General features: G+C 49.8%; 6 protein-coding genes across 6 annotated transcripts; 4 read left to right on the top strand and 2 right to left on the bottom strand.

Moving 5' to 3' along the window:
* Positions 1 to 3,247: 3,247 nt before the first annotated feature.
* N7479_006868 (uncharacterized protein) lies at positions 3,248 to 6,043 on the top strand (the record flags this gene model as incomplete). Its single annotated transcript, XM_057254562.1, has 1 exon — positions 3,248 to 6,043. One exon carries the CDS (start codon positions 3,248 to 3,250, stop codon positions 6,041 to 6,043), a length of 2,796 nt encoding a protein of 931 aa, XP_057108424.1.
* A 652-nt stretch (positions 6,044 to 6,695) lies between these two features.
* On the bottom strand, positions 6,696 to 8,023 carry N7479_006867 (bifunctional chorismate synthase/riboflavin reductase [NAD(P)H] ARO2; the record flags this gene model as incomplete). The annotated part of the gene is made up of 3 exons (XM_057254561.1): positions 6,696 to 7,513; positions 7,575 to 7,936; positions 7,989 to 8,023. 3 exons carry the CDS (start codon positions 8,021 to 8,023, stop codon positions 6,696 to 6,698), a joined length of 1,215 nt encoding a protein of 404 aa, XP_057108423.1.
* A 239-nt stretch (positions 8,024 to 8,262) lies between these two features.
* On the top strand, positions 8,263 to 9,600 carry N7479_006866 (putative lipoate--protein ligase; the record flags this gene model as incomplete). Its single annotated transcript, XM_057254560.1, has 1 exon — positions 8,263 to 9,600. The coding sequence occupies one exon, from the start codon at positions 8,263 to 8,265 to the stop codon at positions 9,598 to 9,600; it is 1,338 nt and encodes a 445-aa protein (XP_057108422.1).
* A 521-nt stretch (positions 9,601 to 10,121) lies between these two features.
* N7479_006865 (glycoside hydrolase family 154 protein) lies at positions 10,122 to 12,223 on the top strand (the record flags this gene model as incomplete). The annotated part of the gene is made up of 3 exons (XM_057254559.1): positions 10,122 to 10,603; positions 10,685 to 10,983; positions 11,070 to 12,223. The coding sequence occupies 3 exons, from the start codon at positions 10,122 to 10,124 to the stop codon at positions 12,221 to 12,223; spliced, it is 1,935 nt and encodes a 644-aa protein (XP_057108421.1).
* Positions 12,224 to 13,030: 807 nt separating this feature from the next.
* On the top strand, positions 13,031 to 15,081 carry N7479_006864 (sugar porter family MFS transporter; the record flags this gene model as incomplete). Its single annotated transcript, XM_057254558.1, has 8 exons — positions 13,031 to 13,126; positions 13,191 to 13,267; positions 13,339 to 13,563; positions 13,629 to 14,173; positions 14,236 to 14,243; positions 14,323 to 14,753; positions 14,808 to 14,881; positions 14,942 to 15,081. 8 exons carry the CDS (start codon positions 13,031 to 13,033, stop codon positions 15,079 to 15,081), a joined length of 1,596 nt encoding a protein of 531 aa, XP_057108420.1.
* Positions 15,082 to 15,594: 513 nt separating this feature from the next.
* On the bottom strand, positions 15,595 to 18,351 carry N7479_006863 (uncharacterized protein; the record flags this gene model as incomplete). Its single annotated transcript, XM_057254557.1, is given in 4 exon segments — positions 15,595 to 17,262; positions 17,310 to 18,061; positions 18,073 to 18,166; positions 18,226 to 18,351. 4 exon segments carry the CDS (start codon positions 18,349 to 18,351, stop codon positions 15,595 to 15,597), a joined length of 2,640 nt encoding a protein of 879 aa, XP_057108419.1.
* Between the last annotated feature and the right edge of the window lie 269 nt (positions 18,352 to 18,620).

Below are 18,620 nucleotides of genomic sequence, written 5' to 3'. Positions count from 1 at the left end.
CGACCATGGTTGCCCAACGTGTCATGATTCTGATTTCTATCGCTTTTATTTGCCTTGGACTTTGGCCTTGACTTTCGGCTCCGAGGGTATAGTTATTCTGCAATCTGAGGCATAAGACTTAGGTTATATGCCCTATATACGTATCATTTTGCCTCCAATGGTAGTCTGCTCAGCTCGGCATAACTTAACTTCTGCCCAAACTGCTGGGCCCCAATACCGTTTCTACATTTTGACCTTCAGGGGCTTTTCTTTTTCTTTTTCTTTTTCTTGCTAATGAGTGTTTCTGTTTTCTTATTTTTTGTAGTTTATGTCGACTAATATTGAAAAGGCAAAAGTATGTGGATGGACCTTCCATTCTTTTTTAGATATTCCGTATGCTCCACTTGTCTTTATATATTGGATATATTGTCTATACAACATAGATATAACTAAAATATATCTAAACTAGGTATATAAGTATATATGAATATAATGTCTATAATATATGCCTATATAATATAGCTGCATGAAGCTGTTTAGAGGAGAAAATGCTATCAGTGCGGATATCCGTGCACATATAACGTCATATTGGGGTCTAGCCCCCTAAATTAGTCTTCTTTACGGAGTACCAGTTTCAAAACTACATACAGCATACTCCATAGAGCATATCATCTTGGCACTCAAAGTCCGAAACAATTTGATTGGTACACAAAGCCGTCTTTTCTTGTGGCGTGTAAATCAGTATCATCGGTAATTTGCTTCATACTTTACATTCTTGACCATTGTAGCTACAAGAATTTATAAGAATCAGAGATGATATAGCTTATTCTCCACTTGAAAAAATCTCCACAAACCTATGGTGGTGCGGGGGATCACTCGACTGAAAAGGGGCTAAACAGACTAGACAAGGATAGTTGCGGGGGTTTAATGAGCATTGGTAGTCTATATACCGCACTACCTAGAACTAATATACTAGCCTATACCTCGCTATGGACATGTGCATCGATGTACTCATCCTAATTTAGGATATAGCCGGGTGGATTGGAGTACAACATAGACGCCCTCGCTGTATGTGGAGTGGGGAGATAGCTGATCGATGGTTATATCCCGCATTGTAAGCAATAATAGTCATCTTATAGTACAGGGAGTAGAGCATGCGACAATATCACCCTTCTACAATGGTGGTACGGTTGCATCCCCGCAGTGGAAGTTCGGCCTGAACATCCGAGACAGCACGCTCTGCAGCCATTTCCGGCGCCGATGCACACGATTCTAAACTAAGCTAATCCTATAGAAGACTTAAAGACGCAAGTATGGGCAATTTTTCGGGGGGTTGGCGACGCCTTGACCGTTTTAATAATGGTAATCTTATTCTGCATGATATCCTGATCCATGTTCAAATCATTGTTTTATTGTTCTCTACGCATGTACATACAGTACCTACAGTCCCCGAGCGCTTCCTGCATCAGCAAAGCGATCCAAGCACACGAAGCCGAGCATGGCCTATGCTCACCAGGCGCAATCCTAGTCCCGATTCTACATTCCACATCCAACTCGGGATCTGCGCTAATACTTATTGACGGAAATTGCTCGTGTTGATCCTGCTGTGTGACGAAAGCGGCAAGAGGGTTTTTCGCTCTTCGGTCTGATTGAGTGCCGGTCAACTGGGCGTGTGCCATGCTTTGGTCCCTTATTACTCTGTGTTAACGTCGAGCTGGGTTTGCAATCTGGCTGTGCTGAGCACCCGACATTAGACACCGGTGCACTAGGCGCTCTTGTGCACGGTGTCGGTGCGCAGGAACGGTGCATTGTGGTTTGATTTGTATTATTCTTCTCGGTTGATATCTACTCCTTTGGATTTGATTTTGGAGTTAGCACCACAGGTGTTTGGTATTTAATAATATATTGTACAGAAAAATAGAAGAGCCTTGTTGGTACCGCTGAAGTTCCTGATTTCCACATGTGATTGTATCCAAGTCCACAAGTGGCGACTCACTTGTCTTGGAACCCCGTTTATAGTCAACATGGAAGGCAAAGTACTGAGAAATGCCAAGTCACCCGTGCACTGATCCCATTTAGTTCTACAGATAAACTTGGCTGAAGTCGGCCAACTTTTCCACTTAGGCTTGCGTTTCCTTCGCCTCTTCGTACTCCTAAGACTCGGCATCCCCGGAAGCCGGTGACTGACGATGGTAGCCGCTGGGCCTGGGTAGTCTTTCGGGCATTCCATGCATGCGTCGCACGTTGGATGCCTTCAATAAGCGAGCTAATAATTTGCTTACATTGTCAGTTGCAGACTGTAGAACATAGTCTATGCTTAGAGTGGACCCCTCCGTTCACATTCAGACATGTATACACCCGTGGACTCAGTGCTCACACTTGACCTATAAAATTCTAGTCCTCCCAATAAAACTAGCCACCATTTTCGCATGTGCGGACTGGACACACAAAGAAGCTAATGTGAGCTCGGTTGTCCTGCCAACATTGGGGATCTATGATTTCATGGTGCTGTGTTGAGAGACGTTGTTTTTTTGACATGAGAACACATAGGTTGTAGACAAAGAGTACATTTAGAGGTGCAGTTGCCAATTTATATCAGTTTATGTCAGTTCATGTCAGTTAATGTCAAGGCGCTCTGAGACACATCTGATACCCTTTCTACTAAAGGCCCACTTGGAGAATCTTCAATGATAACGTCAGGAAAAGGATTCCCAGATTTCAGAGCCTCGGGATTTCAAGTTAATTAAACTAAGGAAATCAAGGAAACCAAGAAAATCAAGGAAATCAAGTTTAATGGCTACTGCCTGATGTAGATGGCTTGAATGGCTTAGTATGTACTATGCGTTGCATAGGGAATAACATGTAGTGTACCCTGAAAACACCACGAAAACACGCAACCACCCACCGTTGCCGGGCAACGAGGTTGATCCAACATTGCACTGGCTTTTGGCAATAGATTAAGTTCCCTCTTTCTTTGTTTAGCGCGACCGAATAAAGTCGGGTTAATGCAGGTGACTCTGGGTGATTGGTCTGGTAATATAGAGGGGAGGCGAGGCCCAGGATCTGATTGTCACTTGTTTACTGAAGCTCTACAATGCCACCCTTCAATATCTGTTTACCTTTTTATCTTTTTCATTACTGACGTTAACACCTGTAAATTTTAATATCTACACTGCACTGTCCGAAAATAGACCCTCTTCTTCGCGTGGCACGCCATGCTCGCCGATCCTGGAATGCATCCCTGCTTCTGATGTCTCAGATCGCAATCATGAAGCATCGAAAGGCAAAGAAAATCTTGCTTGCGCTTCTTGCGCTCATCGACCCCTCTACTGCAATTCCATACACACCGTCATCTGTCTTCCTTTCCCCGCAACACAATAACTCCCTTGCATACATCCTGCGCCCCAGCTCCACCGGCGAAACCGAGTTCGTCTCCCTCAACCTGTCCAGCAGTATCGATGCCGAGGATTTATCATACCAAACACTGCTGAAGAGCACGCCGTTCTACAGCTCTGATCAGAACTCGAGTTTTGTATCCGCCATCGATGACCAGGGGCTCATCACAGTCTACTCGGGCAACTGCCACAGCGCATCCGATAATCCGGTACTATGGCAGTTCCACCCAAACAATAAAAGCCCAATCGGCAATGGAACGTGGGATAGACTGCCAGTCATCGCCAGTGGCGCAAAAACCGCACCGAACTACCTGGCGGCGGGGTTCATGTATTCGTCATCCCGCAACGAAAATGAGAGCTCCATGTATGCTTTTGGTGGGATGTGCCCATTCGAGAACAGCACGGACGAAACATGGATATCGGCAGCCAACTATTCCCAATCGACGGTCGTGTTAGGGCCGAGTCCCTACTACAACACCAAGTTCACTGCTGCCACTACTGGCAAGCGCGCACCGCCCGTCGCTGAAGCTGGAATGGCCGTCGTGCCGCTTCAGCCTACCTATGCCTCTGGTTCTACGGGAAAACAACAGGACTTTTTGTTTATTGGTGGTCATACTAGACAGGCATTCCTGAACATGTCGCAACTTGCCGTTTTCTCGCTACCGCAGCAAAGTTGGAGCTTTGTTTCTGCAATCTCGGATTCAACGCCAAAGGCTGAGCTCACTGTTCGGGATACAGTTTCCATTGAGCCTCGCTCCGGTCACACTGCGGTTCTCTCGGAAGATGGCACCAAAGTGTTTGTATTTGGAGGTTGGGTGGGCGATATGTCTGTCCCTGCTGAGCCGCAATTTGCAGTTTTGGATCTTGCAGAAGGTTTCGGTGGAGCTACCGAATGGATTTGGACAGCACCCTCCTTCGAAGGATTAGGGATCGACGAGGGTGCTGGCATCTTCGGACATGGAGCGGCAATGCTTCCTGGAGGCGTGATGATGATTTCTGGGGGTTACAATATCCAAAAACCATCCTCGAAACGCGCCTTAACGACTGCACAATCCAACTCACGGGTCTATCTCTACAATGTTACTTCAAGCAGTTGGGTCACTTCGTACAGCAATCCTGCAACCAGTTCCCCGAAAGCCTCAGCTTCCTCCAGTCCCAGTAAGCTTTCATCATCGCAAAAGGCCGGCTTAGGGGTCGGACTGGGCATTGGATGCCCCGCTGCTATAGCTATTGTTTTATGTGGATGGAACTACCACCGAAAGCGCCGCGTAAAGGGCAAGCGAGACTCGCAGCTGCGGGAACTTGCTTTGGGGGCAGAACGAGCTCACTTTTGGGGTCGGGATTGTCCAACTCAAGCAAGCAGCATTCGGACTTCTGGAATGAGCGAAAAAAGAACACTACCGAACTGGAAAGATCAGGGCGAAGGCACGGCGGAGAGGACTGGGCTGCTGATGGACCCTACTAGTCTAACCAAGAATAACCGACCCCCTGTGGTACCTCCAGTGAACAATAGGCCATACTCATATCGAAACAGTGAATACCGACGCAGTGATGCTACTGGTGATATCCACCCTATTGACGAACGCGAGGAAGATGAAGCCATGCTCCGAGAACATCTTACGGCAACCATTCCAGCTGGAACAGGACCCACGGCCAAGACAACGGAGAACGAAGACCCCTTCTCAGACACCCCCTACGCAACTCCTCGAAGTACCATCTTTGGGGTTGGCCTAGGTCCTTTCTACAGCCGACGGAAGAATATTGAATCTTTGGATGCCGAGTCCCAGACAAAAAGCGAAAAAACAGCCACCAACCTGTCTGAAAACTCGGCCTTGTCCTTTGTGTCCTCCCAGCCTGTAGGCAAGGTCAACCAAGCGCGAGCCATGCTCGTCGATCGACCTATGAGCTGGGGCAGTGGGCGCCAATCACTGGAATACCTCGCCGCAGGCTCAACACACAGCGACCCAGACGGTGTAGCCCCCTCGGATAAATCAGTCTCAGCGGATTCCTACTCTACAGCCCAAACAAACCTGTCCCACCGCCAGTCAGAGAACGAGTCCCTCCTCTTCGAGTCCATAGATTCCACCACAGCTCCCCCATCCCCCTCAAAACTGCCCCGAGAATCCAAAACCAAAGCCTCCGACTGGGTAATGAGCACCATGCGCCGAGCCCTAACAATGAGCCGCCGCAGCCCCGATAGCCAGCTATACTCGGGCGCCAATACCACTAGTACAGCGCACCGCGCCTCCGGCATTGACCGCCGCAGCACGCTACTCGGAACCAGCCAGCAATCCACAAGCTCAGGACCCAGCACGCCGCGCCGAGCTGTCAGCGCTTCGGCAGAGTTGTTCCGCCGCAAGCAGGGCGCCAAAGACTGGAACGCGCGCAAGCGAGTCTCAGATGATGTGTTCAACACTGCCCGGTCTACACGCGATGATCTTTTCGTCGGCGCGCCAGGTTATCTGGGCGACGAGGCTGGCTTCGGCGATGATGAAGAAGATGTCTATGATTGGGATTTGGAGGGTGCTGCTGAGGGCCGACGAGTCCAGACGACTTTTACCGTTCCTCGAGAGAAACTCCGTGTTGTTAATGCTACCGCTGGCGATATTGATAATATGTCTGAGCGCTCGGTTAGTTGGGGCACTGGGAACAGGAGGGTTAGTACCTAGATCTGAGATCTGGGGCTTTTTTTCTCCTGTCTTGATTGTCTTGTTCTCTTTTTCTTTGTTTTCTTTTTTACATTCTCACTTGTACTTTTGCATGTGTCTTGTTTTTGTTAGGTGAGCCTGGTTGTGTCTGCATCTATGGAGGAGAGACACCTAGAGGAGGTGTGTGCTGTTGCATTGCATTGCGCCGTTTGTACACAACTTCTGTGTGCTCTCTCGCGTGGAGTCTTTATGTTTTTGTCGCGCTGTTTTTTTTGTGGGTGGCTGCTGTTTTCTGTCGTTTTGATATCCACAGCGATGTTTTGATGCCGTTCCGAGATGAGATGATTGTCCTGATGAATCGATGTCTCCCCTTTTTTGTGATTCTGAATGGCTCGTGTTGGATTAGATAGTGGGTCCAAAAATGATATCTTGCTTATTGATTCATTGGGCCTTTGGAAATAGCTACAATTCTTAGACAATTTTGTGCGCCGGACATTTTGTAGAAGACGAGGATGTAGGTTCTTCAAAATTGATAAATGCATGGATATGGCATCTATATAACGCTTTTGTAGCTCCGTGATACATCAAAGACATATATAGACACAGACATGACCTTTCTTAATGACGCTTGTGTATAACATTTTTAATATAACTTGACAGGTTTTCCTCTCACCTAAGACGAAGGAGCGGTAGTAGGCTTAGTAGGAATAGTCTGAGGTAGCTTGGGAAGCAAGTTTTTAGCACCCTCACGGGCATACTGAGCCATGAGAGCGTCCATGATAACCAGCGACGACATAGCCTCAACAATAGGGACAGCGCGGGGGGTAACACAAGGATCATGACGACCCTTAGCTTCCAGTACACCCTCCTCACCGTCGTAAGTAGTAGTGGTCTGGGCCTGACCGATAGTAGCAGCAGGCTTGAACGCGACGCGGAAGTAGATGGAGGCGCCGTTGGAAATACCACCCTGGATACCGCCAGAGTTGTTAGTCTTGGTAATGAGGCGGGGGCCACCGGCCTCGTTCTGGCTGGCGATGAAGGGGTCATTGTGGATTGAGCCGGGGACCTCGCAGCCGCCGAAACCGGAGCCGATTTCGAAGCCCTTAGTTGCGGGGATGCTGAGCATCGCGTGGCCGAGCTTGGCTTCAAGCTTGTCGAAGCAGGGCTCGCCCAATCCAACTGGTACATTGCGGATCACGCATGTTACGGTTCCACCAATGCTGTCGTGGTTGTCGCGGTACTTCTCAATGACTTTGGTCATACGCGCGGCCGCGGCGGTTTCCGGGCATCGGATAGGCGCGAAGGAGTCGACGGTTTCGCGGCTGATCGTATTGATCAGTCCAAGGAACTCCGGGTTCGTGGAGGCGGAGGGGTGTTCGGGGGTAGGGGGGAAAAGATGCTCGTTGCCGACGGAGGAGACGAAGGCGACAATTTCGATGTTATGCGCCAGGTTGAGGAATTTCTCGGCGATGGCACCGGCGGCGACACGGCCTATGGGGATTTGATTAGCCAGAGTGATCATTTCCGATGTTGGTGGTTACACATAACATACCAATGGTTTCACGGGCGCTACTGCGACCACCGCCGCTGCTGGCCTTCACGCCGTACTTCTCAAGATAGGTGAAGTCGGCATGGCTAGGGCGGGGGTACAGGTCCATTGTGCTGCCACCGTAGTCCTTAGGACGCTGGTCCTCATTGCGGACGACCATGGCAATTGGTGTGCCTAGGGTGACGCCGAACTCGGTGCCTGACTGGATCTCGACTCGGTCCTTCTCGTCTCGCGGGGTAGTGAGGGCGCTCTGGCCGGGACGGCGGCGGGTCATTTGGGGCTGGATATCGGCCTCGGTGAGTTGCATGCCCGGAGGACATCCATCGACGATGCAGCCGACGGAGCGGCAGTGAGACTCGCCATAGCTAAATCATGGGTGTCAGTAGCAATATGTGTGGTGGGGAGGGGGCAACTTACGTGGTGACACGGAAATATTGACCCCACGTCGACATGATGGGCGTTGAAAGATGATCGCAAGGTGTTGAATGAAGAGTTATAAGTTCAAAGACCCCGAGATCAATAAAAAGAGTAGAATTGGAAGAGAGAACAAAGGTGTTGGCTGATCGCAAGTAGAAAAAAAGCAAATAGAAAATCGACTCATCGTTCAGATTCCTATCTGGGACTAGCGCTACCGACTATCGGCCTGATAACTTGCACGATGAGATCGATAAGTTCGTCCACCCTTGCTCCAATGCTCGCCCTTCGAGGATATTCCTCGTCTTCGGCACTTTGGACTAACCCACTGAAGCACCAATGGATCCGCCATAATTCGTCATATCCCGCTCACCAATTCGCCGAGCTCGCGAGCCGTCCCTCGTCTCTACACCAGATCTACCAATCGCTATCAACAGACCCCTACGTGAATCTTTCGATCGAGCACTTCTTACTACAAAATGCCCCGGCAGAGTCCAGTATTTTGTTTCTTTATGCCAATCGACCATGTGTAGTCATTGGTCGCAACCAGAACCCATGGCTTGAGACAGATCTCCGCGCACTTCATAATGACCGCAGGAACGGCACGACTGGAGAAGACGAAGCTGCAGTATTCGTGCGACGGCGATCAGGTGGTGGGGCGGTCTTCCACGATGAAGGAAATCTAAATTACAGCGTTATATGCCCGCGTACCTCATTTACGCGCGACAAGCATGCTGAGATGGTGGTGCGCGCACTTCATCAGGTCGGCGCTACCAACACTAGTGTCAATGAGCGGCACGATATTGTGATGGCCCGAGCAGAGGAAATGCAAAATGATCCCAATGAGCCTCTGACACGCAAGGTCTCTGGCTCTGCGTTTAAGCTCACCCGACACCGAGCCCTCCATCACGGCACTTGCTTGCTCGATTCCCCGAATATTCATGATCTTGGCCGGTATCTGCGATCATCCGCCCGCCCATATATCCTGGCCAAGGGTGTTGAAAGCGTTCGTTCTCCAGTCGGGAATATTTCGGCTGCATTAGCCGACTCGTTCTTTTCCATGCAGGGCGTGATTCAGAGTGTGATCGAGGAGTTTGCTCGGCTCTACGAAGTACATCCTGATGCTGTTCTCAGGGCCCAGCGTGCTCATGCCAATGAGTCTGAAGTATTTGCTGGAGATACTTGGGTTGCTGGTACAGTGGGAGAAATCCAAGGCGAGCAGGTGCCTGCCATTGGGAAAGGAATTGCCGAGTTGCGCTCGTTGGAGTGGAAGTACACCCAAACACCGCGGTTCACTTTCTCAACGTACCCCACCGAGGAAGACCCTCGCGAACGGCCTCCATTGCCATCCTCGCTCCCCTCAGGTACTCGTGCATTCATCCGCCTGCAGCATGGCGCTATCGTCGAAAGCCACATCTCTGTCTCACCTGACGAGTCCACCGCATCTGACCAAGCTAGTCGCGTTCACTTAGTACTAAACGGACAGAAGCTGCACGAGATTACCTTGGCCCGGTGGACCGAGATTTTAAAGCAGGGTCTTGGTGAGACCGAAGGAGTGGATGATGCTCTTGTGAAAGAGCTGGCCCGATTTTTGGGGGGCCTTTTGGGGGGCTAGTTGTCCAAATGCATCGATGCCATGAAATTCGTGGCGTGTATGAACATTGAATGCTCTCGGGCCCTATGTACAATAATACTATGATATCCTATTTGACAAGAGCCACATTATTAGTTGCTTTGCCTGTTTCCTTCATTGGTGGACGATAATTTTTCCACTCATCAGATGCTCACAGCCTAGTTCGGACAGACTAGGCTTTTGTTACTGATGATCTCCCCACGTTACGTCCGGCTAAATCCAAGACCCATCAGTATTCCCCCAGAATTATGCACAGATCCCACTGACTGAATCGGCTTTCCCAGCGAAGTGCGATTCGTACCAAAATGGCGTATGGTCTCAGGTATTACTATACATCGGCATACAAGGTTATGCGAAAGCCGATATCCAATACCTATTAAGCAACTAATAATCGGCAATTAACCCGATGTTCATCTTTATAAATCCCATAGCCACCCTATCAATAACCTAAAGCTACCATAACAGCACAAACTCCTCATAACTTCCAGATCTACAGACTTACGATGTCTATACACGCTAACGGTCGAACCCCCTCACAGGCCTTCAGCAAGTCCCCCTTCCGCACCAGATCCGACCTACAAGAAGGATGCCGCGCTATTCTCGACCCGCTAGTGCCCCTCTTTACACCAGGCGGCACACGCGTTAAAGTAGGCACGTCCACGACGCGATTCGACGAAGGTGGCGCCCAAATCGAAGGATACGCCCGCCCGCTATGGGGTCTGGCCTCACTTCTCGGAGGTGGTTATGAATACGCTGAGGCCGAGCGCTGGCGCCAGGGAATCATCAATGGGACTGATCCCGAACACCCGGAGTTCTGGGGGGATATTGAGGATATGGATCAGCGCATGGTGGAGATGTGTCCGATTGGGTTTGCGCTTGCTGTTGCGCCCCATGTCTTTTGGGATCCATTGACGGAGAAGCAGAGGGAGAATGTTGGTAGTTGGTTGGCGAGTATTAATGCGCGCGAGATGCCGAATACGAATTGGTATGTTATGGCTCTGCGCATGATGGTCTTTTGCTGGTGTGGATTGAATGGGTCGGCTAATTATGATTGGGATGATTATAGGCTGTGGTTCCGTGTCTTTGCAAATTTAGGTCTGAGAAAGAATGGCGCTGAGTACTCTTTGTCTCGCATCGAGGCTGATATGGACCATTTGGATACCTTTCATGTTGGCGGGGGATGGAGCAATGATGGACCTAAGCGTCATCATCAGATGGATTACTATTCAGGCTCATTCGCCATTCAGTTCTTGCAGCTTCTTTATTCGAAGCTGGCGGATGACTTTGATCTTGAGCGTGCTGAGCGCTATCGTCAACGGGCACGGGAGTTTGCGAAGGATTTTGTGCACTACTTTGATCCTAACGGTATGTCCCGGGCGGTTCTTTCTGATATGCTTCTCTCTCTCTTCTTAGGATGTGCCTTGGTTCTGACTAGAACGACCATCAAATAGGCAGTGCAATCCCATTTGGACGCTCTATGACCTACCGATTTGCCATGGTTGGATTCTGGGGTGCATTGGGCTTCGCAGATGTTGAGCTACCGGAGCCGCTGACATGGGGCGTGGTGAGGGGAATTGTTCTTCGCCATTTCCGGTGGTGGTCTACGCAGACAGACATCTTCAACAACGATGGAACCTTAAGTCTCGGCTACTCATACGCTAACATGTACCTAACGGAGAACTACAATTCCCCCGGTTCACCATACTGGTGTTGTCTCTCGTTCACCCCATTGGCACTACCGGAGACACATCCCTTCTGGTCTGCGCAAGAGGAACCCTATCCAAGTTCCTCTTTGCCCGAAGTGGTGGCTCTGAAATACCCCAAACATATTGCCATCCGTCGTGGGGGACACTCGTTCCTGCTGTCGTCTGGCCAAGCATGCCACTACCCCCTCAAAGCGACACAGGCTAAGTATGGCAAGTTTGCATACAGTTCTGCCTTTGGTTACTCGGTTCCGACGGGCGGGTACCAGCTGGAACAGCATGCCCCAGACAGCATGCTTGCGTTATCAGACGACGGCGGCGATATCTGGCAGACTAGACGGCTGGCGCTCGATGCCCGTTTCGAGGAACCTGAGTCTAATGGCCAACCTATTCTTGTGTCTAGTTGGAAACCATGGCCAGATGTTGATATAGAGACCATTCTCATTCCACCGACGGAGGAAACTGAGAACTGGCATCTGCGCGCTCACCATGTGCGCACCGGCCGCGCTTTGCAGACCTCCGAAGGTGCCTTTGCTATTTATGGATGTCGCAGTGATAATGGCCGTACCCTGGGGCCTATGACTGGGGATGATTCTGAGGGGACGATGTATGACTACAGGAGTGGATTAGTGGTTTCATCGGCTGGTGCTGTTGGTATTGTAGAGCTCCGATCGGCTATTGAACGGGCTGGTCGGATCATCTTGGCTGATCCGAATTCTAATATCATTCATGGGCGCACACTTTTACCGTCGCTTTCGGTGGACTTGGCAGCCGGGCAGGATTGCTGGTTTGTCTCGGCAGTTTTTGCCGTGCCAGACCATCGACGAGATTGGAAAGCAGCTTGGGAGAAGAAGCCAGTCATTCCAGAGTGGCTACAGAAGAGGATGGAGAGTACAAATTAGAGTGGTAACATATTGTAATTCGATACATATTTGTGCAATACAATTCTGCCCTTACAGCTTTGAAAGAAACCGTGCTCATTTTAGGGGATGTTTTACTGCATTGGGATTAGCCCTAAGTTTGAGTTCCCCCGCAGTCTGGGGTAAGATCAACCACCGATAGACTAGTACACTCCGTACTTGATTCTCCGTCTTTTTCTCTTCCTGTCGGCTAAAATCCCCTTGATTCTGCTAGGGTTCTTTCTAGGATTCTAGTATTCGCCTCGGCAGCTCAAATCATCCTCGGGAACTCAGTTTCATACCTATTACCGTGTGTAACTTTACCCCCACACGCCTCCCGCCTATTTGGAGCTGCACGCGAATAAGCCGTATCTTGGACTCTTGGACTCTTGGGCGCTTGCACCCTTGCACCCTTGGACCCTTGTAACCTTAGACCCTTGTACCCTTGCACCAACCCCCAAAACACCCTAGCCATGTGAACAGTAGTAGCTTCCTGCAACCCGTGTCAGTCTTGCTTCGGATTCGTGGATCTTTTCGGCCATGTCTGCTCGCCTTGTTTAGTGCCACTGTTTTTGTCTCATAGGTCGCTCGGTGACTAGCCAAGATAACTGGGCTTGAGATTACATCTCCCATAGGCTTGGGGTCACAGCCTCTTTCCTTCTTTCCTACGTATATCAATAGCCGACGGCATCTCAAGTTGAGCATCGTCGTGAGCTAGGTCTCAGAGAATTACTTTTAAGCTGATCATTCCCCTTCTCGACTGGAGCTACTGGTATCAATCTTGACTTAAGCCTTTTGCTACTATCCAAGATGTCGTGGCTTCTAAAGAAGATCGTTCATAATGAGGCGATGAAAGAGGATCCCAAGGAGATCTATGGATGGAGGGTCTTCACGCTTGCTTGCTCGGTCAGTCTCTCCTTAACAATAACAATGTCGATAATGCTAGAATTGCATAGCTAATGCTTCCCAGGCCTGTTTCGGCGGAATGCTTTTTGGCATGGACTCCGGTATTATTGGTGGAGTTCTAACCATGCCGAGATTCAAGAAGTTAGTTCCCCCCCCACCCCCCTCCTCTGCTCCCTGTCATCTATCAATTCTAACCAGTGTCATTGATGCAGGACATACGGCCTAGAGGACATCTCCAAAGTTGCGGCAGCAAATTTATCGGCCAATATCGTCTCCACCCTCCAAGCAGGATGCTTCTTTGGAGCTCTAATTGCCTCCCCGATAGCAGAGAAATGGGGTAGACGGGTGTCCCTAATTGGTGCAGCGGTGGTGGCTATACTCGGAATTGTCATGCAAACTGCAGCCAGTGGCCATATCGAAGTCATGTACATCGGACGGTAAGACAGATATTCCCGCCTTCAGTCCTCCAACTACCAGTTCAAGCTAACATGTATACCTCTAGACTAATCACTGGCTTCGGAGTCGGCGCTGCATCCATGATCAACCCACTCTACGTTTCGGAGAACGCGCCACGCGCAATCCGTGGTGGTCTAACAGGTCTATACCAGCTCTTCATTACAATAGGGATCATGCTCGCATTCTGGATCAACTACGGCGCGCTTCTCAATATTGATGGCCCCGCAGTATACCTCGTTCCACTGGCAATGCAAGGTCTCCCCGCAGTGCTCTTGTTCTTCGGCATGTTGATGTGCAACGAGTCCCCCCGCTGGTTGGCCAAACAAGACCGGTGGGAGGAGGCCCGCGCGACTCTCTCCCGAGTGCGTAATCTACCCTCCGACCACCCATATGTGGAAGAGGAGTTCGGGGCTATTGCTACCCAGTTGGAACAGGAGCGCGCACTCGTCGCTGGGTCTAACTTCTGGGACTTGATGAAAGAGATGTGGCTCATTCCGGGCAATCGTAAGCGCGCGATTATCTCTATCGTCTTGATGGTTTGCCAGCAGATGACTGGAACTAATGCGATTAACTACTATGCGCCCCAAATCTGTATGTTATCCCCACTCCCAATATCGGGCCCGTTGAGAGACCCTCCAGCTAACAAGTCGCAGTCGAAAATGTGAGCTCGCACTTCCATCTCCAAGTCCCCCAAAGCGAAAAAAATCCACAATCAGATGCTAACTAAATCCCATCTCCAGCTCGGTATAACTGGCAACTCAACCGGCTTATTCGCAACCGGCGTTTACGGCATCGTAAAGATGGTGGCCTGTGGCGTGTTCCTAATCTTCGTAGCGGACTCGCTAGGCCGACGTCGCTCCCTCCTATGGACCTCGATCGCGCAAGGCTTGACAATGATGTACATTGGACTGTACGTGCGCATTGCGCCGCCAGTTGATGGCGCACCCGTCATCCCCGCTGGGTATGTTGCGCTGGTGTGCATTTTCCTGTTCGCAGCATTCTTCCAATTCGGATGGGGGCCCGTTTGCTGGATTTACGTCTCTGAAATCCCGACTGCCAGGCTGCGCTCCCTGAATGTTTCTTTTGGAGCTGCTACGCAGTGGTTATTTAACTTTGTTGTTGCTAGAGCTGTGCCGAATATGCTGGCTACTGTTGGTGCGAATGGTTATGGGTGAGTTTGGCTTGATGGTGCTTTGGATTGTGGGCTTGCTGACTTCGGGTGCAGAACGTACCTTATCTTCTCGTGCTTCTGTTTCTCCATGTTCGTGTTTGTGTGGTTCTTTATCCCAGAGACGAAGGGTGAGTCAAGTCTTCTAGTAGTATGATGGTGTCTTTTTGCTGACTATGGTGTTTCTATAGGGTTGTCCCTCGAGAGAATGGATGAGCTCTTTGGCGTTACGCAGCTGGTTGAGCATAAGAATGCCGACCCGGAGCGAGCCTCTATTGGCGATGGAGCGGACAAGTCGTCCCAGGTGCATGTTGAGAGGGTGAAGGAGTAGGGGGTTGCTAGTTTAGGTCTACATGGAATGTCAATGAACAAATGTTGAAAGCGATCAAATTCAAGAAATCAATATGTTGGCTTCAAGGATTATTCACATCTGTCATCGTAATTTCATGAACATCATCAAAGTACCCGGGCAGTCCAACCCTCTCGAAAGATACATATGTATGTACAGCGGTCCCAGCACCTCAGGGGACCGCCAAGCCCGTTCATAAGAACTAAAAGAAACATTCGCCGGCGCTATGAACCCACAACATTCGCTTGAATCAAACCCGGGAGACCGAAAGTCAAAAAAAAGGGGGAAAAAACCGACTGGCTCAATGTATCAACGCCGTAGTGAGTGCACATCAAATCTGCAAGTAACGATAACTAGAGGCTCACTTTGTCACTGAGCTAACAGAAAGCCATCTGATCAACAACGGATAGGGGGAGAGAATGGCCAGTGATGTACCGAACAAATAAAGCAAGTAATTTTAGAAAGAATTGAAAGAATACGAAAGGAAACACAAAATCATCGGATGTAGTTGGTCGGACGCCGACCAAGTAGCCCACGCTGGGTCTGGCTGCGAGTCATGCGGCGGGGAGTAGGATCATCATCCAAGCTCAAACCGCCTATGCCTGATCCGAGACCAGTTCGCCGGGGTGAGTAAAAGGGGTTGGGACCCAGACCGGGGTTATTCCCATACCGAATGTTGCGGTTAGTGAAATTTGTGGCAGCGGTTGTAGTTGTGGCTATAGTTTCGCTGTCTGAGTCTCGCTCATAATCAGACAAGGGATCGATTTGCTTTAACGATTCCATGGTGAAACTATGTGGGTTTCTGTTTTGATCGAAAGCGTTCTCATTGGCAGCAGGAAACGAGTGGACGATTCGGGACGAGTTAAGCTCATATTGTGGCACGGAAGGTAATGCTGAAGAGAAACTGGAAGCCGCATCGGTATCGCCAAATGAAAGTGGAGGAGCAGACGGCTGTGATCCAAATGACCGGTGCACATGCGGACTGCTGATTCGAGGTTCAGGTGTAGACTTAGATGAAGATTGACTTGCGGACCAGTCAAGGGGACTCAGTTGACTCTGATGCGGTGATTGTGGATGCGGCTGTGATGATACAGATCCTGAATGCTGCTGGCGTTCTAACCTGGCCTTATTGTAGAAGGAGAATACATTCATGGTTTCCTGTGCGGCCATGAAAATCAGGAGCAGTTTGCCGTAGCGATCGAAGTAGTCCCGATCAAGTGAAACTGTGGGCAAATGTGCCCCCATGTGAACAGCGACACCAAGTTCGGTGATAGAAATCAGAATCTCCATGCCATTCCACTGCACGAGAGGTCTTTTTACCATGGTGATCAGAGCGAAACCGGCAACAAGGCTTGCCGCGCCTAGGGCAGCGATCTCCACGTAATTCCCTGGAATCAAGACCTGGTGGTTCTGAGAGATCGTCCATGCGCTGATGAAGCTGACTAGCAGACCTAGTCGAAGATACCCATAAAAGAGATAACTTTGTGTCTCATCGAGGCGCGTGGGGCCTTGGTTCCGCGGTTGCTGAGACCCAGCATCAGACTGGAAATTGAAGGCACGGTCAAACAGTGTTTCCAGCCCGGTAGATGTATCATGATCATGAGGAGGAAAGAATTTTGGTTGCTTAAACACCGGCTCAGCATCAGCATGCCTTTGCTGCCATTGGCCTTGCGGTTGAGTAGGACTGCGGTGGAACGGATTAGGTTGAATCACTTGTTCGATGGGCTTTGTCAAAGTCTGGGTGCGAAGCTTCCACGCAGGAGGAATCGGGGCTGCTGGGATCTGCCCCTGAAACGGATTAGGACCATCGAGCACAGACGGCTGATCCCGCCGTGTCACAGTCGATCGGAGGTTATGGGTAATAGAAGGGGACCAGTCCATGCCATCAGTATCCGTAATATTGGAGGAAACCGTAAGTGACTGCTCAACGGATGGCCGAGGTTGAGGCTGGGCCAATTTGTCAATCGGAAAGCGCTGCTGGAATCCATCAATGGTCGCCTTCGGTGTTCCGCCAGATCTTGTGATTCGAGTCGACACTGGTGACTCAAGCAGTGTAGAAGAAGACGCCTTGGGACTTTCAAATTGAGTTTCCCAGCTGTTATCAGACCAATTGACGAGTGGACGACTAGTGTAGCTGACAACATATCGAGAGAGTAAAACCGACTACCATAGTTAGCGCATGGAAAGTTCAAGAGGAAAAGCACACTTACCACAATAGTGAAAAAAATCATAAAAGCATGGAAGGCCGGAATCAATTTGGGTTGTAGCGCACTGGCAGACGGATCCTTGACCACTGCCCAGAAAACACATCGTACTACCATGACGATGAGTTGAGCTTGGTAGTACTCTGCAAGACCTTGGAATTTACCGGGCATTCCGTTTATCTTCAGGCGTAGTTTTGGGTTCCACCAGAGCGAAAGTGCACCTGCAATCAATGCTATGCCGGCAGTTGGTGCTAGATCAGGCGAACATTCGCTGGGAATGCGCTTTAAGCGGATAGACTGGTTGATGCATGAAATCACAGAGTTGGGTGTCATGGGAGGTCGTCCGGTGTCGGGTAAATTATCAAAACTTTCTGAGGTCTGGGAGAGGGTGGCTACACTGATCAAGTTCCATGCTAGCTGACCAGCAATACTAGCCCAATATGCAAGCGCACCCACAAGAAGAAGCAAGCTTCTCCAACTCCGGTTCCTCGCCTGTCGTGATTCTCGGTTTGCTCGACTTTGATCCATCATGCGCCTGAGATGGTCCGATTTCGCTTCGTAGCCAGCTCTTCTGATGCGAGATTTGACAATGGGTTCACAGGACTCGCAAACCTGGGGGTATCGGTCCTCCAGGGTTCTGCGGAACTGCTCATATCCGCGTTCGTATTCAGCGTCGGTGGGATCATCGGAGGGGGAAAGTAGGAAGCCAGCGAGCTCGTAAATAAATGTTGATTCCGAGTACATGTGGTGCAAAATAACTGGGATCCACCGAAATCAGTCGATTCGAAGGGCGAGTCTGATGCGCCAGGCGCATAGGCTTCAGCGTTGGTGACCACAGCCGGTGGATCTGTAATTTCTCCTGTCTTTTTTGGGGTGGAAGGTTAGTATAAAGCAAGTAAACTCCAAGAAATAACGAACTTACCTCATCGAAGAAGTTGTCAGCCTCACAATGTTCACAGTGGAAATTGCGAACAGGACCGCGATGAGACCGAGCGGACCGCTGCCCACAATAAAAGCAGGTCAAACGCTTAGAAAATAGAGAAGCCATGACATAGTAGCATGGAAAGGAAACACACAAGTGAAAGGGTTGGTGTAAACAAGGGAGATGGTTCCGGATGCCAAAGGGAAAATAAAAGAGCTTGCACGTGCGGGGGACGTGTATGGAGTTACCACGACTCCAATTTATCCAAAGATCTACACTTGACTGCCTTGCAATTCATTGCTTTGCCATTGTTGTTAACATTATTTTTCATTCTTATCATTTTCTTATTGTTAATCTTCATTCCATTTTTATGATGATGATATTCTAAAATCCTC

This window comes from Penicillium vulpinum (assembly GCF_028829585.1).
Source record: "Penicillium vulpinum strain IBT 29486 chromosome Unknown utg000003l_segment0_segment0, whole genome shotgun sequence".
Taxonomy (NCBI): Eukaryota; Fungi; Ascomycota; class Eurotiomycetes; order Eurotiales; family Aspergillaceae; genus Penicillium; species Penicillium vulpinum.
Note: the sequence above shows the minus strand (reverse complement) of the source record. Positions and strands in the feature narration are given on the sequence as shown.